Source organism: Manis javanica, chromosome 16, assembly GCF_040802235.1.
Source record: "Manis javanica isolate MJ-LG chromosome 16, MJ_LKY, whole genome shotgun sequence".
In the NCBI taxonomy this organism is placed as follows: Eukaryota; Metazoa; Chordata; class Mammalia; order Pholidota; family Manidae; genus Manis; species Manis javanica.
This window is the reverse complement of record NC_133171.1, coordinates 59,464,001-59,486,426: the sequence shown is the minus strand read 5'-3', so window position 1 is coordinate 59,486,426 and position 22,426 is coordinate 59,464,001. Positions and strand designations below refer to the sequence as shown.

Sequence of the window (22,426 nt, the reverse complement as noted above, 5' to 3'; positions counted from 1 at the left end):
CTGATTCCTTCCCACCCCAAACTGGTTCCATCAGTCAGGGCCACAGAGGCTCAGGAAGAAGCTGCCTCAACTCTGTCTTTGCAGCCCTTCCCTGCACCCTCTGGACTCCCCCTCACTGCCCCTACAGCCCCTCTGGTCCTGGGCAACACCTCTCTTTGCCCACTGCGCATCCCCTGGTCCTTTAGATCTCAGTCCAAGTCTTGTCTAAGTCTCTCAGAGAGACTTCTTCCTCAAGAATGCCTCCTCTGCCTGGAGGCCTAAACGAGCCTCTCAGAAGCAATGGCTCAAAAACAGAACTCTCTTCCCCCGCAGGATGTTCCGCAACTGGTCTGTTCCTTGACAGTAAGGGACATCATTGTCCCTCTGTGGCTCACTTGGAAGCCTTTGTTCCTCTCCCCCCAGCCCTGCAAGCCAAATGCAGACCGCCGCCCCATCCTGGATCGCCCCCTCCCCCACCTCCCAGCACCCTCCTCATTGGCCTCCCTGCTCCCACTCCTCATCCCCCCAACATCTATAACTCCATCTCTCTTAAACACACCAATTGAATTTTGTGGCTGCATCCCTAATTCGTGGTCTCACTGCAGAATCCTACCCAGGAGCTCCTCTCCAGATGGCTGCACTGCTTGCTCACCTCCTTCCGATCTCCTCAGAGAGACACTGTCCCCTTTCCTGTTACCTCTTCAAACACCTGCCCCCAAAGCCAGGTTCTACCACATCACTATGATTTATTTGCCTTTCATAGCACTTGTTATCATTTGCAACACCCGTTTGTCCATTCGCGTTTGTCCATGTCTATCTGTCATACTAGTAAGTACCATAGGGACAGAAACCTGCCCGTCAAGCCCACCACTGTGGCCCCTGGGCTAGGATGCTGCCTGGCTCTAAGAGTCCTGCTAAGTAAATGTTTTATACTCTTCCCTCCTGGCACTGATCATCTTCCAGAAGTAAAGAGTTTTAAAAAAGAAATTGAGAATAAAGAAAACCTGCAGCTTCTCAAAAAAACACTTCCCAAGCAGCCAGGAAAGGAATTTTGAAAAAGGTACCATTAGATCTGGGTGGCACCCCCCTCACATTCCCTGGGAAGAGATGGCTGCAGGGAGAATTCCTTTAGATTCCCAAGACAACATGTTCAAACAATGGCTCCCACTGTCATCATCTTTATTGAGCCACAAGAGAATTCAGACATGTTGGTGGCCAGTTGTCCCCAAGGGCAGCTGGATAGGAAAGAAGACAGGGCTGGATCCCCACCCCCCAACCCCTACCACTTCTCCAAGATCCTTCTGACCCCCTGGAGCTCCTAGATGCCCAGCATACTCTGCTCCTCACTGGCAGACTGTTGCAGGAGAGTTCTGGTTGTCTCCTTGAGAAATAGCTTCCTCTTTGGAAATGGCCTCGCTCAAGCCCTGCAGGTCATCAAGCAGGACAGAGAGGGATCCTGGGAAAGAAGACCCCAAAGGATGGGAGTCAGACAAGAGAAGGTTGTGGTGGTGGCCATGCAGCGAGCAGGCCTGCCAAAGGATGTAAGGGTTGTGAGGGGAAAGGTTCTCTGGTCCAAGATGGTCATGGATAAGAGAGGCTGCTGGCCTCCAAGGGTAGCAGAGAACAATAGTCATGTGTTCAAGAGTGTCCAGAGCAGATTCCTGAAGTGTCCCCATCTGTCCCTTCCTATGGAGACCATTACCTTTTATGGACTCCCTGGAAGAGGGTGCCATTGCTGGAAGTAGAGAAGCTGGAGACCCTGAGGGCCTGAGGCTGGGCTCCACAGATTTCCCCTTATCCAGTAGGGAAGGCAAAACTGCCAAGAGTCGCTGCTGCTTGTAATGGGAGAGGAGACCTTCCTGCTGCAAGGTGGCCTGGGAAGGAGAGTGTTACACGCCACCTAGCCCAGGCAGAGCCACCCCTTCCTCTTCCTATACTTCTCCCCAGGCAGGCCGTGGCCTCCGCCTTTCCCTACCAGCATGAGGTCCTTATCCCTCTCCAGATGCTGCAAGCGCTGGGTCAGCCGCAGTCCCTCCTCCTTCCAGGCCTCCTCCTGCAGACGTCTGAGCTCTTGACTCCGCTCCTTTTCCCAGGTGGCTTTGTGCTGTATCTGGCGCAGGGAGACTACTGTGGGGAAGCCAAGACACAGAGGGCACAGGTGTGGAGCAGCATAGAGGCAGCCAGACACATTGAAAACAAGACTGGGATGACAGGCTAATACTGGGTCCCCAGCTCTATGACTCAGGGAAGCCACTTCCACTCTGTGGCTCTCAGTCTCTTCTGTATGGTGGGAGGGATGGCTGATGCTCTAGGATCCAAAGAATCTGTGAACCCAAAGTATCTTCCCCATCCCCGAACCTTGTGGCATCCCTCAGGGAAAACCTGAATATAGACTGGATATTAGATTGTATGCAATTAATGTTCACTTTCCTAAAGTGTGACAATGGTATTGAGGTAGTAGGAAAATTTCCTCTTCATAGGAGAGACAGCTGAACACTCACAATATTTGCAATTTACTTTAAATGATTCCAAAACAATGTATATATCAATGTGTATGTATATACAGTTAGAGAGGAAATGGAGCAAATGGTTAATAGCTGCTGCATTGGGCTGGAGAAGGTATGTGAGTATTCATTACACACTTCTATTAATTGTCTAGGTGTTTGACATTTTTCCTAATAAAAAGTTGGACGAGATAGTTGGTGTGAGGTATGGGGATGGCAGCTGCCTTTGTGAAGGGGAGTCACTGGGAGCAGCTCAGGGGCTCCAGGCTGGTCAGGGGCTGGTATAAGATCTGGGCGCTGGCTATGCAGGTGTGTACACCACGTGAGGATTCATCTACACCACTCCTTGACAACTTCATTAGTTTCGTACTTCAAAAAAGGCTTTAAAAAAAGTTTTAAGAATAGTCTATGTGTCAACACCATGACCTTCCTGCTAGAAGCCCACAGTCCACCCTGCCAGACCTTACCAGCCTTGGCCTGTTCCCTCCGAGCCTCACTCAGCCTCCTTTCTGTTTCTGAGAGCTGTTCCCGTAGCCGCGTTTCCACTTCGGCCACCTTCTCTTGCAGAGCTGGGGTGAAGATGAAGATGGAGTGTGTCGGGGGGCCTTGGCTAGAGGCCCGTCAACCTTCCAGTGTATGCCTGTCCACCCTGCACACCTTGCCCACAAAGCTCCTGCTGCTGGGTCAGCTCCTGCCGGAGACCGGCAGCCTCCTCTGTGCTCTCCTGCTGGCCCTGGCGGGCCGCTTCCAGCTGCAACCCCACACTGGCCAGGGACTCCTGCGTCCGCTGCAGCTCCTGCTCCAGCTGCTGGGCAACCTCACTTAGCCGCTGCCGCTCCGCCTCCCCTGAGAAGAGGTGGCTCACACTCAGGCCTATCCACACCCGAGGCTCCAGCTCTTACCTCTTCCTTTCCATCCTCTGGCTCTGCTCAAGCTCAGTGACTCCGGGTGACTCCAGGACCAAGCATACCTTGCTGCTGGGCCAGGCCCACCTCCTGCTGGATGAGGTGGGCACTCAGCTGCAGTTCTGCATCCAGACGGTTCCGTTCTTCCCGCAGCTGCTCCAACTCAAGGTTCACATCCATGGCTGGTGGGGGTAGAGGGCAGCTGGGACAAGGAAGAGTAACAAAGTCAGGGGAAATCACCAGCTGCCTGAGCCCAAAGCCCTCACCCCTCCTCAGTCCTATTTTGGGTCCCAGCAACCAACACCTGAAAGCCCCCTTTCTCCCCAGATCCACCTCCAAGTGCCCCAACCTTCACCTCTCCTGGCGCAGCTGAGCAAGGGCCAGTTTTCGAGCCATTAGACCTAGGGGAGAAAAGGCAGAGAGCAAGAGAGACAAGTTAGTGGGGAAGAAAAGGGGAAACCTCGGGTGGGGATAAAGGAAAGAGATGCACGGGCTGGTGAGGGGGCAGGAGGGTGGGTGTGGGCTGGGGGACAGCAATGGAGTACATCTGGCACTAGTCCTACCCACCCCGAATGGTGTAGACCTTGCGGACAGCATAGCTGACTCGGCTGCTGAGGCTGGGCAGCCGGGCTGCAGCCTGTTCCACCTCAGCCGCGGTGTCCTGGAGCCAGGTCTGAAAGCTGGAGAAGGTCACTGATGCTTCAACCTCACCTCATTCCCAACAGGACTTGACCTGCCTAGCAGGGACAACTCACGCTATCTTGTACTGGGGAAAGCAGGGGAGGGAAAATCGGAGCAGGAAAAAAATGCTGAAGCCAAGGGTAGGAGGCCCAACTTTTTGCGCTATCAGTCGTGTCTGAGCTTCTCTGTTGATACAAGAAGAAAACCTGAGAGCGTAAGCCATTTAGTGATTGTCAGATAAACATAATCCAATTGCTCATAAGAAAATACAGCTATTCAGTGAACCTACAGTAAGCCTCTCATCTGGGCCCTAGCAGTCAGCGTCTTTAATTACAGCCCTGCAGTAGAAACACTGAGGTTCATGGGGTTATACCTTATCTGGGCCCAAATGCCATTAGAGTAAAGGGTTCAATAAAAAAAACTCTGCAGGGGCTTAAATTGAGTGCCATAAGGCTGGCTAATCTCTAGCTGACTTAGACTTTTTCACCTGCAGGCCCATGGATGCATCTCTAGGCTTTAGGACCCTACTGGTATTGTACACCATGTGTGGGGAGTATGAACTTATGTATGCTTTCCTAAGGAACAAAGCCTGCTGTTTCCATAACTGTTCTAAGGGGCCATCACACCAACAAGGCATTAATGACTTTGTATCTTTTCAAGCAACCTACAAAGCTTATTTCTCACAACCTGTTTTTTGATCCCTATTATGTATGCATCAGAGATCAGCTATCCTCTCCAACTTCCGATACCACTGAAGGCCAGGTCCGTGTCCTTCACCAGCTGGCTGTGCTCGAAGTACAACCGGTATGGCTCATGAAAGCTGAGAGGCCTAAACAGGCCCCTGGGAGAAAGGCTAAGGCAGCATCCAGGGGCAGGGCTGCAGCTCCCTGGGAGAGTCCCTGTCTGTGCCAATGGAAAACAAGTGGACAAAGGCTGAAAGGTGTATCCCTAGCAGCACAGCAGAGATCATTTTTATCTGAAAATGACTTGAGCAGGTGCTTCCAACACCCACCATGGCTCTTATTAAAGCCATTTTCTGATAAGGTCCCCAAGCCATAGAGATTACCTAACAAACTTGGCAAAAATCTTAGTTGGCTTGTTTTGAATTTTGAACCTTGTGGGCTTCTTTGGCAATAAATCATTAGCAAGAACCATTTCAGTGATGTCCTGGAGCCAAAGTAAAACCCTACCCGCAGGATATCTTTCTGTTCTCCTGAAGGTAAAAGACACATGCAATGGGTTCAATCTGGGAGGTGGTTCATCCTAACTAGTCCCTCTAATCCCATGCATGTTTGAAACTTTTCATAACTTTTTAAGTTAAATTAGTCCTCAAGGTACAAATCCAACGGAAGGGGATAGTGGGCAAGGACCCAACCTGTACCACAAGTTTACTAAATCTAAAATTCTTGTCATCCATCAAGAATAGCGTCATGGTAACAGGAAACATTTACAGGCTCAGAAGACAACGCAGGCACTGTGCTAGGGGTTCTGCAAGGACCACCTCAGGACTCCAGCACCTGAAGCTGAGAAGGGCTTGTTACCAATGTGAGGAAGCTCACATTCTCCTTACAGGTCTTCCTATAAGTCTTCCCAAGAGTTAGGAAGGAAACACCTAGGAAGTTGGTAGGAGAGACACAGCTGGCAATTGATTGAGAAGGAAATTGGCATACATTTTTAGATGGAATATCTAGTAAACCAGTAGGGGTACAGCTGTAAAATAAATAGATTACATTCATTTCCAACTAGATAGAGCATGCATAGAATATTACAGACAAAAAGATCAAGTCTCCACATGCCTCATCCTTGAACACTGAGGGTGGAACGCCTCCCAGGTAGACAGCACTACAGTAGGAAGCACATCTCACCTCCAGCCAAATTCACAGCAGGAGTCCTAACAAGTGACCCTGGTGTAAATGTGCAGGGGGCTGTCCCAGGAAAAGTAACCATAGGGACTCTACAGGAATAAATACCTGTAGCTGCCAGCTTTCCAGGCCCTCTAGCTGGGGACTCTTAAACTCCAAGGCGCCCAGGCAACTGGGGAAGCAGAAATACTACTCCACCCACACTCCACCCAATACCTGCTGACAGCACCGGCCACAAGCTTCAGGTGCCCCTCAGTCATGGCACTATGCTGTTCCTGCCGCTGCCGGGCCTCCTGAGCCCGGCTCAGCTCCATCTGCAAGGCCTGGAAAGGATGCAGTGAAGTGAAGGGTTCCCTCCCAGGGCTCGGGCCCACACACCCAGGCCAGGGATGTCCTGCCTTCCCTTAGCCTCTGCCTGTCTCACACACTGACCTTGGCACCCATCCGCTCCACCTCCACCTCTGCGGCTTTGTCCTGCAGGGAACGCTGCAGGATGGCCTGCTCCTGACTCTGGGCTGCAGTTATTTCCTGGAGCTCTGTCAACTGTGGGAGGAGAGGAGGCCAGGCAGGGTGCGGCTAGAGCCGAAAGCTGTGTGGGGGCACTGGAAGTGAAGGGGCAGGTGCAGAGTTCTCTGAAAGAACACCATGCAGGCAGACAAGAAGCTCAGGATCCTGAGAATAGAGTCTGACTTCAGGTTTCTTCCAGAAGCATGTTCCTTCCATGTGCCCACACCTTGACCCACCCTGGGACTCACCCATAAGGACCCATGACCCTCTGCCCATGCCACCCATCCTGGGACACTGTCACCTCCTCAGGAAGACCATTCCTGACCATCCTACCTAAAGCTGGCCAACCCCATGGTGTCTCACTGTCACACTACCTTTCACATTATTCTTTAAAGCACATATAAATTACTTGACATGATACAATCATCTGCTTCCTTATTGTGTCTCTCTGCTCCAGAATAAAAGCTCCATGAGAACAGGTACTTGACTGTCTTTGTTCAAGGCTGTCTTCCAAGCACATGATAACCTCTAATAAATCTTTGCTGAATAAATACCACTCCTCATATAATAAGCAAGGAGCTAGGAGGCAAATATGGGGAGGAGCCAAGTGACCTGTCCCTTCAGCTGCTGCACATGTCCTCTGTGCTCCAGCTCCTGGGCCTTTAGCTGCACCATGAGGGCAAACACCTTCTCCCGCCATTGTTTCAGCAGGGCCTGGCACTTCCTGGTGAATTCCAGCTCCAGGGAATCTGAAGGTTGAACCTGCAAGGTGGAAGAAGGGGGGCGGTAGTGTGGGCTCCTGGAGGAGCAGAAGAAAGAGGTGGGGTTTTTTTTCTGTCCTGCCCAAGCAACAGGAGCCACAGCCAGAAGAGGTATCCTCGGAGAGGAAGATGCTGGCAGGTTCTGGCTGCACACCAACCCCTCCTGCCCACAGGGAAGCACCTGGGGGTGAGGGGCCCAGAGTGGGGGCCTACCTTCCTGGCTAGCTCCTCCTCTTGCATGGTGAGGATGTGCAGGAGGCTCTGCACTCGCACCTGCAGCAGCTCCACCGTGGTATGCAGGCCGTCCCGGGCCTCCTGCAAGTGCTGCAGTGGCAAAGGCAGGGAGCATAGCCACCACCGCTGCAGGGCCTCCAAGACAGTGCAGCCCTTGACCCCACTGCCTTCTCTTTTGAGAACAGAGCTCCTCTCCAGGGCCCACCCCTCTCCCAGGCCCTGAGCATAAGCCCTCCCGTCCCACCCTTGGCCCTGCACAGATACACGCTGCACTCTCTCACTTGCACATTTTCTAGAAGCTCCTGTCGCTCTGATTCCCATGTCTGGCTGTGGATTTCAGGAGGGACTTGCTCCCCCACATATCTCCTTAGGTTCTCAACCAAGGTCACCTGCGCCTTCAAGTCCTCTTGAGTCTTGCTGGGATTGGGGTGGGAACAGGGTAGCCATCAGGGGGCACCCTCACTCACCAACCTCCAGGCAGTCCTCCAGCCACCCTGCCACTGACCTCAGCTCCTTCCGCAGCAGCTCAGCCTCCTTCTGGGCCATGGCCAGCTCCTTGGCTTCCCCTGCCCTCCTGGTTTCCAGACTATTCAGAGACCTCTCCAAGCCCTCAGCTTTGTTGGTCAAACTGTAAAGAGCCTCCTGGTGAGTCTTTGTCAGGGAGGAGAGCTGCAGAGAAAGAGAGAGCTCAGCAGGGGTAAGCTCACTCCTACATCTGGGCTTTCCAAATCCACCCCTGCTTTGGCCCTACCCTTCACTCCACTTCCTGTGGCTTTATAGGGCAATTCAATAAATCACCCAGCTGCACAGGGCTCCTCACTCACCCACTCATCACCCTCTGATCCAGCAGCAGCTACCATCAAGTCTTCCCACAAAACATATCTTCAACTTTATCTCCACTGCACCCAACCTGAGGTAAGCCACGCAAATCTCTGGCCTGGACAATGACCAACAAACTCCTGACGGTCTTTGAACACCTCCAGAGGCTCACTATGGCATTCAGAACAAATCCAGCTTCTTCCCTCTCCTGCAGTCACTGTGCCTTGGCCTCTACCTGCTTCTCTGAGCTAAGCTCTTACAGCTCTCCCTCCACTCCAGCCACAGCACCCACTTCTTCACCACAACAAGCCAGCTCTTTCCCACCTCAGTCTACCAGAATGCTAGGATTCTCTGAACTCCTAGGCTCTCAGGTGAAGTCGCCTCCTCGGGAATATCTCACTGGCCCCACAACCCCTCCCTACCACCTGCTCTGTCCTGTCACCTGTTCATGCCCTAGCACTCACCACCAGAAATGATCTTACTTCAGCAAGAGCTACCTAACTGCCACACCCCATTCAAAAGGAAGCTCTAGGAAGGTAGGAATCTTGTCCATTTCTCACCTCATGGTAAGGGTATGGGGGACACTGAAGGAGTTGGGAGGCCAGTGAAGGAGGGGAATGGCTGTAAGGGAGAGGAGGGCTTCAAGAGGAGGGATGTCACCTGACCTCCTGGGGAACGTACAATCTGAATAAGACCAAAAGACCCTAGTTCTCTCTCTTTCCAGGTCACCTATTTTTTCATCTTCACCACCATCTTATCACTCCACTGCTAGTGGAGACCTTTTCTGCAATACCTGATACTTGCTGGGAAGCTACTGCTCAGCTCACCATTGTGAAGCAGAACCATTCCCTCTCCCACATTCACCTGTTCTTGGTGCAACCTCTGAACCTCCTCCAGTTCCCGCTGGTTCCCCTCTTCCAGGTTCTTTCGGACAAGCTCAGCCCCAGCCAAGGCAGCACGCAGGCCCTCGGCCTCAGCTCGGCCAGCCTTCTCTGCCCGTGCCAGAGCCTCCAGCTCCATGGCCTGGGCCTCCAGCCTCATCTTCTGCTGTAGTGAGGTCTCCCGCAGGACCCGGACCTCATCCTCGAATCGCCGCAGCTCTTGGAGCTGTCGAGAGATCAGCTCAGCCTGTTGGCTCAGGGCCTGTGACCCATGCAGCTCCATGGACCTTCAAAGACATAGCACAGATGAGACCTGTCTCTGGTGTTGGGAGGGTGGTCAAGGGCATAGATGGAGACAGGAGAAGAGGATCCCTCTGCTCCTGTGTGGAGAGATGGGGAGATGAAGCTGGGCCATGCAGACAGACCTCTGCATTTCCATCACCACGATCATTTATCATGGCCCTACTAAGCATATTAGGTCTACTGTCTGGGCTCACAGAACCTAAAGGCTAGCTAAGATCATGGAACATGATTTCAGGACAGCTATATACAGGAAGATATGTTAAACATCAAATGTGCACATTATTAGGCCACAAATTCTAAACTGGAGAGAGTGGAAGACAAACAGAGACTTCTGAATTCTGACAACAGCAAGCAAGAGTTTGAGGGAGGTGTGTAGAATGGGATGCCATGGCTTCCAGTAGCAACAGGGTGAGACCAGGTGCTAGCTAAAAGCATATGTTGAATGTCAGATATACTGTATAAGGAAGGAGTCCGAGAAGACAAAAAACTACATAATCCCAACCTTTGGAGAACACAATTTACTGGTGTCATTAAATTTAAACCAGCTTAGAACATGGCTCTCATCACAGCTGCCTCACTAAGGCCCAGAACCACCGGACTTTTTTCATAAGCAGCAGGGATCTGTAACCTCGAGAAATTCAGTGACTAGCCAAAGGACCCCTAGCTGTTAACTAAATTAGGAACAGAGTCTCCATCTCCTAACACCCACTGCTCTCTTTTGGTCATCATGCTCCTTCCTCCTGGATGGGGCCCAAGGTGGACCCATCTGCAATCCCACTCCAGAGCAAAATGGCAGAACAATATTCCAGTATATTTGGGAAAAGACACACATGAAACGTCAAGATTAAGAATAGGCATTTTTACAGACAAAACACCCACAAATAAATGGCCAGCTCAAATGGTGTGGGTTCCATCAGAATGAATCCACAGTACAGTCTATACTCCTAGTTCACATCTCTTCATCTTGCCTTAGGCTATGCTTATTTACAATTGGCTGTTGATCAATCTGTCTTTTCCCTTGGGATTTTAAATTCCTGGGTATCAGGATTGCTCATTCATATTTATCCCCATCCGTAGCACCTAGCAAACTTGCCTTTTTTTGTGTGCATTGAAGGCAACCATCAATGATTATGCAAAAATGAACAAATTATGGCACTAAGAATAAGGAATCTATTTCAGTGATGAAGGGTCACTGGAAAGCAAGCCTGAGAAAACACAACCATGGATCCCTACCTGCCTCTTCGCCCTGGCCCCTTCTCATCACCAGAAACATCCTGTTCCCACTTGATCGCCTGAGGTCTCCAGTTGTCTGCCCACCTCTCTGAGCCATCTTGATGGACTGAAGGTTGGACCGGGGGAATGTCTGAGACCCAGGAGGGAGCCATTCTTGGCAGAGTTGGAAGGGGATGAGCTTGGAAGTGGGATGGGGGAATCAGCCCAGTGGAACCTGAGGAATCACAGGACAAAAATGGTCAGTTTCCTAGGGAGACAATCACTAATCCCATTGCCCAGCCTCACTAACCTGAAGGTCGAAACATCTCCACATTATTTGAAGTTTCTAGATTCTGTGTCCAGCCTTCTATGTTCCCCTGGAAAACAGGAGAAACAAGGTCACTCCAATTCAATTCTCAGGCCACCTTCCAAAAAGAAAATTCCTACAATAACAAAGTCATAATCCTTAAAAAAGCAGCCAGGTGCATCTGACTTTTAGTTCCTCTTTTCCTACTTCCCAAAAGAAGTAGGAAACACCTAAAGATCACTTGCCTGACCCAACCTGGATCCTGATAGAACGATGGCACTGGTTAACCATGAAATGGAGGGAGTGTACTAAGACAGGCTGAGAGGGAGCTTGCAGGCTTTACTCATAGTTTTAGGATGCTGGGCAATGCCTTTACCCTCCTCAAGTTTCTACGGTCTCTGCTGTTCCTGGTTGGAGGTGAGAAAGGAGGTATGCAGTGCAAGGGCTGTGAGCCCAATCTCCAGAGTTCTCTCTACTGCTCAGCAAGGCCTACGGGAAGCCCATCCACACACCACCAAGCCATGACTCCTGAGTCCTTCCCTAATAAAGCACTAGCCCAAGACCTAGCCCCAGATGAATGTGGCCACATGTAGGCCAGGAGGTATCCCCCCAGGACCCCTGGGAATCCAAGCAGCCTAGACCCCTCGGCAGAAAAGCTAGCTTCCTGACATTTCATCCAAACCCTTCTGGTAACTTTTCTCTAAGTGTCTCTCTACTATGCCCTCAGCTCCCATCCCTGTCCCCCAACCCTCCACTGTCCAAGAGTCCTAGAGCATAGAGAGTGCTCTTCAGGATCTCCCCACCCTCCCATCTGAATTCATCTATTTCCCCCCCAATTTGGGTTTCCTATCCCCCTCGCTACATCCCAATCTTTTTTCCTGAAGGAATTATTCTGGTTCTCACTCTCATCCTCATCTCTCAACCCAATAGCCTGCTCTCGCCTCCTTGCACTCTAGCTGGCGCTCAGTCTGCCCCCCACCCGCCAACCCAAGATACGCCTGAGAATTCACCCCGCTGGACCCTGAACTCTAAGGTTGTTCTGACCACTTCATCTGTGTCTTTACCCGGCCTCTGCGCCCCTCTCCCTCTAGGAACCTCCGAGCCCACCCCGGAACTCTCCTCTCAGCCCCTTCCCATCCCCAACTGACTCCTCCATACGCCCCTTACCCAGCACGAGAAGTCCCTCCCTCTGTCCTGTGGCCACACCCCCTCACCTAGCTACGGGGCGCGGCCTCCGCCCCCAACCGCGCCTGCGCAAAGCGGGCAGCCCGACGGGACAATAAAGCTGTTTCACCCCGGAAGGATGACGGGAAGGGGTGTACGGAGGCGCAGTCGTGTCTGAAGCCGGGCCCAATTAAGACGTTCGGGGCATCTCCGCGCCCTGGCGGCTCCTCCCAACTTCTGGAACCCGGGAAAATTTGTGAACTAATCAGGAAAAGCGGGAGGCGGGAGATCAGGGATCCTCCCATAGCACCGCCCAATGCAATGGAGGAAGACAAAGGGATTGGCCAATCAGGAACGGCACGGGGGGCGGGCTCGCTCGGCGCGAAGTTCGGACCCGGGAATCCCGAAGGCGGGGCCGGCAATGCCCGCGCGCGGAGGCCGCACCCCTCCCCGGCTCTTGCTTCCTCGCTGTCAAACAGCAGCGAGTGAGCCAGCCGCGGCCGGAGTCCAAACGGGTACGGGGCCTCCGCGAAGGCTGACACTGCCGGGAGAGGAGACCGCCCGGAGACTGCACAGCACGGTAGACCCGAAAAGGACCTGGGGAGGGGAGAAAAAGTCCGTATTTGCCTTGCAAGATCTCGGGGTGCGCGTTCCTGTTTTTATCCCACCGGAGCAGCTGTGAAGCAGGGGTTTAGATCCGCTTTGTTGGAGAACGTAGGGATCCATTTACACTGCCTTTACGGGGCAGGGATGGGAGGTGACAGTGGATACACTTCCCACGGAGGTTTGAGCTAACTAGTTAAGAGCGAGGCTTGGACGAGCAGGAGGGTTACTCTATTTGGATAAGCAGGTCTGACAGGAAGAAGCTGCTTTTCCCGATTACGCAGGTGACAAGTTTTACACGGCAGGACTCCCTATGCACACACCTAGTTTTCATTTCCCCAGAAGCTGCCTACTGTATTATTGCCTTGCACAGGTTGAAGTCTCCCGGAATACTTTGCGGCCTAAGGATCCAGTTCAACGAGGGTGCCGTGGGACGCGTTCGTTTTGGTACTGCTCTGGAACTGTCCCTGAATTTTTGTTGCAAAGCTGCTTGAGAGTTTTGTTTGCGTCGTGTGCCTAGGCTCCTTGCACTCTGAATTTGCACTAAGGGAGTGTGCTCAAAGTTGAAATTGCACAAAGCACGGCTCAGATTTGCATCAGACAGGTACACTCGGGCCACCGTGCATAGTTCAGAAGTGGGAAAGGTGATGGACTCCTGAAGTGGATGAGGTGTGCAGAGAGGGCCCCGCCCATGCTGCCCTGCTTCCAGCTACTGCGAATAGGGGGTGGCAGAGGCGGCGATCTCTACACTTTCCATCCACCAAGCAGGGCTGGCTGCACTTATCGCTTGGGCTGCAGGGCTGACCTGTGTGATGTGGTTCTGCGGCCCCAGCGGGACACTGGCCTCATCTCTGGAGTCCATGCAGAGCTGCACGCTGAGCACCAGGGTGATAACTGGAGGGTCAGCCTGGAGGACCATAGCAGCCAAGGTGAGCAGTGAGCAGGGCATCCTTCTGCCTGGAGAGTTGCAGTTCCTGGCAGGAATCATTAAGGGGTTCTACAGGGATGGTGCCTGCCTCCCACATTATCAGATAGGATGGACGGTTGTACCCAGACTTCCATCTTCCCACTAGAAGCTGCAGGGCTGACACTTCATGGTCCCTATTGCCAAACAGGAGTTGGGAGAGATCCACGGGAATCACTGGGGGCAGTATCTTGGTGGGGTTGTTCTGGGACCATTGACATGGCTCCCAGATTTGCTGAGGCACCTTACTCCTGTTTGAGGTAGTTAATGATTGAATTGTTTTAATGATCAGGGAGTAAAACATTCAGAGTTGGAGGCAGTCAGCCTCAGCAGGTTCACGCATTTGGCCTCTGGAGAAACCTCAGGCCTGTCACTTCACCTCTCTGGGTCTCACGGGTAAAATGTAAGACTTTATAAGGTCTGTTTGGAAAGTGTTGAGGGGATTAGGTAACTAACTAATAGCCGACAACATTCATTTAATGCTGTTATGCACCGTTTTAAGTGCACTATCATCCCTTTTACAGACAAGGAAAGCAAGGCACAAAGAGGTTAGTTAACTTAATCCAAGACAACACAGCTGGTTAAGTGAGGGAACCAGAATTTGAACCCAGAGCATTTGAGCAGTGCTGGTGGCTAGTTTTTGAGTTGGAACCCGGTAAAAGTGAGCTTGTCTGAGAATAAGACCTCAGTAGAGTGAGAAAAGCTGTTCCCTCCATGTGCCCTGTGGGAGAGCACAATAAACTTATTACCAGCTCACAAGGAGCTTAATATCTGATGTCACCTGCTGAGGGACTTTGAATGGGAGAATTTGATGACAAGTGTGATGGTTCTGCCTCATGTTCCCCAGAAAAGCTAACAGGGCTCATTTGTCCACTCCTCACTCTGGCCATTTGTCTTTGTTGTTCTCTATCTGGTGCCCCATCATCAACAGGAACTTTGATCAATAATGTCCGACTTCCAAGGGGTCACAGGTTGGAGTTGAGTGATGGTGACCTTCTTACATTTGGCCCTGAAGGACCCCCAGGAACCAGTCCCTCCGAGTTCTACTTCATGTTTCAGCAAGTCCGAGTCAAACCTCAAGATTTTGCTGCCATTACCATCCCAAGGTCTAGAGAAGGCACAGGGCCTGGTTTCCAACCCGTGCTGCCACCCCAGGGGGCCCCACAGCGCCCCCTCAGCACCCTCTCCCCTGCCCCAAAAGCCACACTGATCCTCAACTCCATCGGCAGCCTCAGCAAACTCCAGCCCCAGCCCCTCACCTTCTCCCGAAGTAGGGGGTTGTCACAGAGCATGCCTGTTCCCACTCCCCCTGGAGAGGTGGGGATCACTCCTGCGCCACCCCCAAGAAATCGGAGGAAATCTGCTCACCGAGTGTTAGCAGAACTGGACGATGAGAAAGACACTCCTGAGGGGGCCCAACCAGTCCATATAGAGCCCAGGAAGAAACTCCACGTAGAGAAAACCTCACTTACACCCAGCGGGTAAGTTGAGAGATCTTTGTCTCAGTATTTCACTGCCTTCTGTTTCCTTTTTAGAGCCCAGGCTAGGAGGTAGCCTTCTGCTCAAGGGCTAGGGATGGGAGGTGTAACAGGAGAGGCTGGAGATGTAATGGCAGGGCCTGGGTTAGCTCTACTAACCAGGCAAGTCTATCTAGGTTCCCTTCACTGATTATCCAGGATAGAGTTCTAAGCTTCTACACGTTTCCAGTGACCCTGGTTTTTATGTCACTTTCTTCAGAAATCGACGTGGGCGTCCTCGGAAGCACCCAGTGAGCACCCCCAGGACTCCCCCTGCAGTTGCGAACGGGGAACCCTGTGCAGCCCCTTGTTGCTGCCTGCCCCAAGAAGAAACAGTGCGCTGGGTTCAGTGTGATGGTTGTGACGTCTGGTTCCATGTGGTCTGTGTTGGCTGCAGCATCCAGGCTGCCATGGAGGCCGACTTCCGGTGCCCAGGGTGTCATGTAGGCATCCATACCTAGGGCCCACCACCAGGGCACTGGAGCACACAGCTGGCACCTCCAGGCCATGAGTAGACACAGTGGGGTGCCAGTGGGCCCTAAGAAATACTCCCTTCTTCCCTTGCCTCCCCAGGAGGGAATGCCTACAACAGGGGAAGGGTCTGTGCTATGGATATCCATTCAAGGCCTGAGGCAGACCCCCATAGCCAAGGTAATAGAAGAGAAGGTTTCCTGCCAAAGATATTGCTGCCTCCAGGAAGTTGGAATTGGAAATTCAGTTACAAGCTGTAGGTCCTTGTTGCCAAGGGCACTACAATGTCTGTGATGATCAGCAGCCATCAACTGCAGAGGCCATGCCTGGGAAGATGTAAGCCCCAGACTTGAACAACTGAATTCTTAAATAAATATTCTTGGATGGCATCATCTAAGGCATTCTGGGAAAACCTAGGAGAGAGCCCCAAAACTTCCTCCATTGTGGGTAGTCCTGCCACTGACCATGATGATCATAACCTAGCCTTTTAGAGCTTTGCTTCCATTTCCAAATAAAAGAGTGAGCAGCTCCATTAACTCCTAGCTATTTACTCATTTTGTGGGTCTGATACTCCTTGCTTTCTAAATCTTGAGAGAATTGACTTGGTAAGGCCTGAAAAACTAACTCAGATTCTTAGGGAGAGACAGACAAGGAACCCAATCATTGAAAAGGTACAAATACATGAAATGAGCTGAGGTAGGAGATGGGAAAAAAGGTGATTATGGTATCTATTTTAAAGGAAAACCATTCCACTGCTATTAAGGTAAGAGGAGTCTGGTCCAGTTCATGAGGATGATAGAATTTTTACAAACTTTATCAGACTACCAGAGAAAACAGAAAACCTGTACCCTAGCTAGAGCAGGTACTGACCAGGTCTAGTGTGGATCAGCCAAACCCATGTACAGTATACACTTTGTTCTGTGAGGCTTCCACCACATCAAGATCCTGTCAAAGCAGCGTTTCTACAGGAAAGCCTTATCTTGATCTTATATTGCAAATCTCCATGTCCATTCCCTTCTATTCCTACTTAGATTCACCAATGCATTTTTTTCCACATCAAGGAACCGTTCCACAGCAGGGCCCCAACCACATCGTGGCAGAGCCTAGACTTAAAGTGAGGGTCTTTGGTGAATCACTCCTGGCCAGGGTAGGCAAAAACCCTATGTGGAAATCAAAGGGACCCTGGTATCAAGAATGCGCAAGGTGGAGTTTCTGGCTGGGACGGTACACAGAAACAAACATCTAAACCTTAATTTCTCAATATAAATCCACTGGGAACTTTGAATGAGGAAAGCAAAAGCCAGCTCCTACCAGGGAATGGGCCTACATAATTGCATGTGTGGGCAGAAATAAAGCACTCAACTTAAACTGCCCTAGGCCCCAAGTGACAGCTCACACCTCTAAGGGCCCCTCTACAAATTAACTCAGGTTCCAACACCAAGTCTCCCCAGCAACATGTGTCCCTGTAAGCAGTCCACATGGCCCCTTGGTCTCAGGGTCATTTGCATTAATGGCCCTGTTAATATGTACTATTGGGCATCCCCATCCCCATGCCCTCCAGTCACCAAAGGGGATAAACCAAAGACAAAAGTATCCACCTACGTGTCCCAGGCTTCTTTATTTAAGAACAAAGTGATGAGTGATGTGGGGATTAAAATCAAGAGCATCATTAAACTTCACCTTCCCTCCAACCAGTTCCCCCAAACTCCCTGCCCCCACCCCCTTTGTGTTCCCAATTCTTTCCTAGTGAATAAAGAACTTACTCCCAAAGCCCTGGTGAAAATCCCAGGACTCTCTTTCCCTAGCTCTCCCTCTTTCTCTGCCCCCCATTCCTGGGAAGGGCCAGCACCTCAGTTTGAATGCATGGGAGAACCCAGAGTGGTAACAGACACAGAGGGAAAGGCTTCACCCTCAGGGAAAGGGACCGAGGAGTACAGTGTAGTGAAGTGAGGGCCTCCATAACCTGGGGTACCAAAATGGGGCCCTGGTGCCAGAGGAAAGGATACAGGTCCCCCTGAGAAAGGAGACCCAGCAGCCTCAAAATCCTCTCGTTGAGAGTAGTCATTGCTAGATCGTTTGCCCTTCTGGCGACGATTGCAGAACCACACTCGGACCACCTAAGAGTGGAGGACACAGGGAAAGTGATGTTTGATCATTAAGCTCTTAGAGGTGGGTCTGGCTCTGCTTGCCCATTGGGCCCAAAGCCAACAAATGTAAAGTGGTTGGAGGGCAGGAGTCAAACCTGGGGAAAGGAGGTGGCGGGGGAAGGAGGCGATGGGGCACACAGGGACAGGGCACTTACATCCTTCTCAAGCCCGAGCTGCTGGGCAATGTGGCTGATCTGCTGCAGCGTAGGTTTTGGGCACTGCAGGAACATGTTCTCCAAGTTGCCTCTCACTCGGTTCTCAATACTCGTTCGCTTTCTCTTTCGGGCCTGCACAAGGGTCTCTGCTTTGCATATCTGGGAGGGTGGAGAACAGATGGCAAGGGAAGAGCTGGGAGGGCAAGTTTTCGACCTGATGAGCAACAGTACCATGGGGTTGGTGGCTCAAGCAAATTACTAAGTGCATATCAACTGGATGGTATAAAAAAGAAGAACCCTGGAAGGGTGGTTTGGACCAGAGGCTTCAGACCGTCTCCCAGCAGAACTGAAGAATTACACTCCATCCCACTAAGAGCTACCACCCCCACGGAGTGCTGGGACCCTCAGCAGGTCCCTGTGCACCCCTTGCACCCTCACCTCCTGTAGATTTTCATTGTTGTCAGCTTCCTCCACCCACTTCTGCAGCAGGGGTCGCAGCTTACACATGTTCTTGAAACTGAGCTGCAGAGCCTCAAAGCGGCAGATGGTTGTTTGGCTGAACACCTTTCCTGGGAAGGCCAGTTGAAAGAGAAGCAAGGTGAGGCAGCAGGCAGTACCCTGGTGACCCCAAGACTCAGGGCCTCACCGTCTCTTCCTGCCCTCCCAAGATCCCATACCAAGGTCCCACTTCTTCCCAAAGGGAAGTCAAGGCCCATATATTTTCCCCCCTCCTGCTCTACTTCTAAAGATGAGGGGAGAGGTTGCCCTTGTAACACCCTCCCCTCACTCCCTTGTTTGGGAGGAAAGGCGCAAGAGTTCAAGAATGTTCCTTCCAGGGGAGGTGTGGTCCCTGGGTTCCATGGGTCAGACATGCTGAGGGGGACCCACCAAAGAGAACCCCCAGGGTGAGCCCCACATCGGCCTGGGTATATCCCAGGGTGATCCTCTTCTGCTTCAAGAGCTTCGCAAATTGCTCGAGGTCTTTCTGCAGAGCCTTGATGTCCTGGGACTGCATTTTAAAAGGCAGAGGACATATAAGAACACCAACACACCAGCTGTCAACCACCCTTCCTACCCTACCTCCCCCGACCCACCCAACCTGACTGTGGCACCAGGGAATGGTCTGTGGAAGTCCAGGCTGCCTAACATAACATCTAGAAATAATCTATATGCTGATGGACAGTGACTGTGAAGGGGTATGTGGGGGAGACTTGGTGAAGGGGGGAGCCTAGTAAACATAATGTCTTTCATGTAATTGTAGATTAATGATGCAAAAATGAAAAAAAAAAGAAAAGAAAAGAAATAACCTATCTACAAATGTCCTTCACTCCAGAAAGCAGCACAACCAGTAGATGCAGAGGACCATGCAGGGACGGATGGAAGGCAAGTCCAGCCCCAATGAGGACACCTGTCTGGTCATGACCATAACTCCTTTCATATTCACAAAAAGCTTTTTGACTCAAGTATCATCCCCAGTTTGAGGAAGTTTTGAGACTAGAGAAATAAAGAGCACCATGTCTTTCTGATTCTCATCTCAATATACACCTCCCAGTTTGCTCCCAGGGTCCTACAAACTACGGCCCTGCATGCATAACACAAATAAACTCACTGCAAAAATAGGTGCCAAAAGAGGTACAAATAAAGTACTTTGTACATAGTTGGCATTCACTGAAAAATTATGATTATTCCTTATTTTTACTGTATTTTTTGCAATATAAAAGCATCCTCATTGATTAATTCAACAAATTTATTCCCCACGTATAGACCAGAGGCCACACAAAGCAGACAAAAAGCCCTAACCTCATAGAGTTCCATTCTAATGTGGACAATAACTCTCCTATGTTATTATGTTTGAAACTAACATGTTAGTATGTTTGAAGCTAACATATAGGACTCTGAAAAAAAGTACAGCAGGGTAGATTACAGGGAAGGTGACCATTGTAATAGAGAGATGGTATCTGAGCAAAGGGAAAGACACAAGTGCAAAACCTTGGGGTGGGGTGGGGGGCGCTGGGGCAGCAAGGCCAGCCAGGCTGGAGCAAGGTGAACAGCCTAAAGAAAGGGAAGACAGGAGCTGGTATGGTTAGAGGGGTGAGGCAGAGGGAGGGGAACGATTGGACTTCCACATTTTAAAATGTTCACTCCACTTGCCCGTGTTGACAACTGACTAAAGAGGAAGTGAGGTATACAACTAGGGAGACATCTGCGATAATCCTGGCAGAGGTTATGGCACCTGAGACAAGGGTGGTAGTAAGCGACAGATTCAGGATGTCTTTCCGGTGTAAAGATAGCGGTGTTTCCAAACTGGAGTGGGATGTGAAAGGAATGAGGATGTTTGGGCTTTGAGCTTCTGTGTGACAGGTGGGGTGGAGCAGTTCAGGGAGGCATCCCAGCAGGAGACAGAAAATGTGGTAGTCAGGTCCTCAAGGTATTTGAGCCTCGAGGGTGGATGAGAGGAAGGAAGGGTAGATAGAGCAGAGACTGAGGAACTGACCTCCGGGACCAGAAAAGCAGCCAGACCTTTGGGAAGTTCTGGAAGCCTTGAGGGAAGTATTTCAAGAATGATCAGTCACATCAAATTCAGATAGGCTAACTTCCAATCCCAACTTCTGCTCAGCAGATGATGTTTCAAACCCATAAACGTCCTCAGCTGTCCCCATCACCGCTTTTCCAAATTCTACTTTGGAGATTTGAAGTAAGGTAAACCCCAGTTCAAACCCTAGCTTCATCACTTAGCATTTAAGATCTATGATATTGGGCTAATAATACCTCCCTGGGAGATTTTGTGATGGTTAATGAGATAATGATGTCAAAACTGAGCACATAGCCAGGCACTTAGAAAATGGACCACAATTGGCAGCCATTATTATTCAAGGCTCAGCAGTCACCTCCTGCAAAGAATCTAGAGCTACTCGGTCTGCTGAAACTACTCACACCTTCTGTGAGGTCTAAAGGCTTAGTGCTTGATCTCTAATTACTGACACTTGTCTCTTCGTAGGACTGGAAGATACATCCTTAATGGTCCCCAGCAGGGCTGCATGCAGGAGCCTTCAATCCCTCAGCAAACCCTACATTTGTGGAATGGCCTAGAGAGGACTTCTTCCATCCATTTTCCCCCTTGTTCACAATTTACAGAACTAAGACTGAAATCGGTAGGTACTTCCAACTATCTACAAGGGGTGCTAGGGGAACCGGGGGTGCACTTCGCATAATGGTGACTCACTGGCCAAGGCAGAGGTCAAAGGAAGACAAGCCCTAAACTTAACGGGAGGTAAACTCAATTCCGCACATCCACACACACAGCCCAAACAGGAGCTTCTATCAGAAACCAGTCACACCCTAGACCTTCAGGAACAATAACTCTTAGGATAAGCACTGTTTTCACCCTCAGGCCACACTTAACCCTAAGCTCAAGATCCTCGGTCTGGTAAGGATCAAATTTTCAAGAAGGGGTCAGGGTGGGAGGAGAGACTCAAACTCCAAACTGGGTCTGGTACTGGGCTGGTCATGAAAGTGACCAAACCCTGGTCAGGCCTAGAAGTGGAAAGGACCTACTGACAAGGACCAGGGCGGGAAGCAAGGCCAACCCGGACTCCCCAGGGTCGCCCCTGCCCTCACCTGCCGTTCTTCCTGAACTCTGGCTTCTAGCTCCCACCTGGCCCTGTTCTCAGGACTAGCTGCAGTGGCCACGTACCCCTCTCTGCCTGGGACGCCTCTTGGGTTCCAGGCCTAGGCAGCTGCAGGCACCCACCTTCCCCTCCCGTTACCACCCCTTCCAGCCCGGCCACCTCCTCCAGCCCTGTTGTCGCTCACTCGCCTCCTCCGAATTTTGCTCCAGTTTCTCCTTCTCCAGCTTCACGGCACCAGCGGGGACAGCGCAGGGCTCAGGGGAGGCCCCTTCGGAGTTGCTCTCCGCCCTGGCTCCCACCTCTGTCTCCGGCTGAGAGGTCTCCAGGCCGCCTTGGGGCGCCAGCCCCACTCCAATCTGAGGTCCACAGTATGCCATCCCTCCAAAGAACTCATACGGTGGGGGGCATGGGGGGATCCCCCACACCTCAGCGCCTGGCCCAACCCCTGGCCCAATTCCTGACCCTCCAGGAGGGCCTTGGAAGCTCAGCCAGGTCCGAGGGTCAACCCAGCCTGGCTCTGGCCCTCCAGGCCCTTCGCCTCCACCTCCCGGTGGGGGCGAGAAGGCAAAATCGGAAGCCAGGTGTCCCGCCATGGGGAAAGAAGGCGCCCCAAGCCGGGGGCCTGGTGAAATGAGGGCTCTCCAAGGGACTGCTCAACACCTCTCACCCTCCCCAATCCCACCCACTAGCCTTGACCTCTGGCCCCGCCCCCTGGATGGGTGGAGGAGAGGGCGGTGGGGGTGGGAGAAACTGAGGCGAAAGGTGTTTGCCTGATGGTGGCAGTGGTGTCTGCGGCCCGGAGAAGCAGGGAGCTTCAACTC

At 51.6% G+C, this 22,426-nt stretch overlaps 3 protein-coding genes across 11 annotated transcripts; 1 reads left to right on the top strand and 2 right to left on the bottom strand.

Moving 5' to 3' along the window:
* Window positions 1-543: 543 nt before the first annotated feature.
* On the bottom strand, window positions 544-12,331 carry CCHCR1 (coiled-coil alpha-helical rod protein 1). 8 transcript variants are annotated; one of them, XM_017640246.3, is made up of 18 exons: window positions 12,123-12,331; window positions 10,959-11,025; window positions 10,670-10,883; window positions 9,117-9,420; window positions 7,939-8,102; window positions 7,715-7,850; window positions 7,413-7,523; window positions 7,051-7,200; window positions 6,364-6,474; window positions 6,148-6,254; window positions 3,956-4,068; window positions 3,744-3,789; window positions 3,454-3,590; window positions 3,141-3,329; window positions 2,951-3,052; window positions 1,955-2,106; window positions 1,682-1,811; window positions 544-1,435 (listed from the first exon to the last, which is right to left on the bottom strand). In XM_017640246.3, the coding sequence occupies exons 2-18, from the start codon at window positions 10,972-10,974 to the stop codon at window positions 1,323-1,325; spliced, it is 2,295 nt and encodes a 764-aa protein (XP_017495735.3). In that variant the 5' UTR covers window positions 10,975-11,025; window positions 12,123-12,331; the 3' UTR covers window positions 544-1,322. The 8 variants fall into 8 exon arrangements, with proteins under 8 accessions (XP_017495735.3, XP_073080133.1, XP_073080132.1 ...); XM_073224032.1 differs by lacking the exon at window positions 12,123-12,331 and adding an exon at window positions 11,201-11,223; XM_073224031.1 differs by having other exon boundaries at window positions 547-1,435; window positions 1,682-1,853; window positions 10,754-10,883; window positions 12,123-12,328.
* Window positions 12,332-12,540: 209 nt separating this feature from the next.
* On the top strand, window positions 12,541-16,216 carry TCF19 (transcription factor 19). Of its 2 annotated transcripts, XM_017640249.3 has the most exons (4): window positions 12,541-12,699; window positions 13,096-13,651; window positions 14,618-15,167; window positions 15,424-16,216. In XM_017640249.3, the coding sequence occupies exons 2-4, from the start codon at window positions 13,387-13,389 to the stop codon at window positions 15,662-15,664; spliced, it is 1,056 nt and encodes a 351-aa protein (XP_017495738.2). In that variant the 5' UTR covers window positions 12,541-12,699; window positions 13,096-13,386; the 3' UTR covers window positions 15,665-16,216. The 2 variants fall into 2 exon arrangements, with proteins under 2 accessions (XP_017495738.2, XP_017495739.2); XM_017640250.3 differs by lacking the exon at window positions 12,541-12,699 and having other exon boundaries at window positions 12,708-13,651.
* Window positions 16,217-16,342: 126 nt separating this feature from the next.
* POU5F1 (POU class 5 homeobox 1) lies at window positions 16,343-22,198 on the bottom strand. The gene is made up of 5 exons (XM_017640242.3): window positions 21,794-22,198; window positions 18,865-18,985; window positions 18,415-18,545; window positions 17,977-18,135; window positions 16,343-17,791 (listed from the first exon to the last, which is right to left on the bottom strand). The coding sequence occupies exons 1-5, from the start codon at window positions 22,196-22,198 to the stop codon at window positions 17,525-17,527; spliced, it is 1,083 nt and encodes a 360-aa protein (XP_017495731.1). The 3' UTR covers window positions 16,343-17,524.
* Window positions 22,199-22,426: the final 228 nt, after the last annotated feature.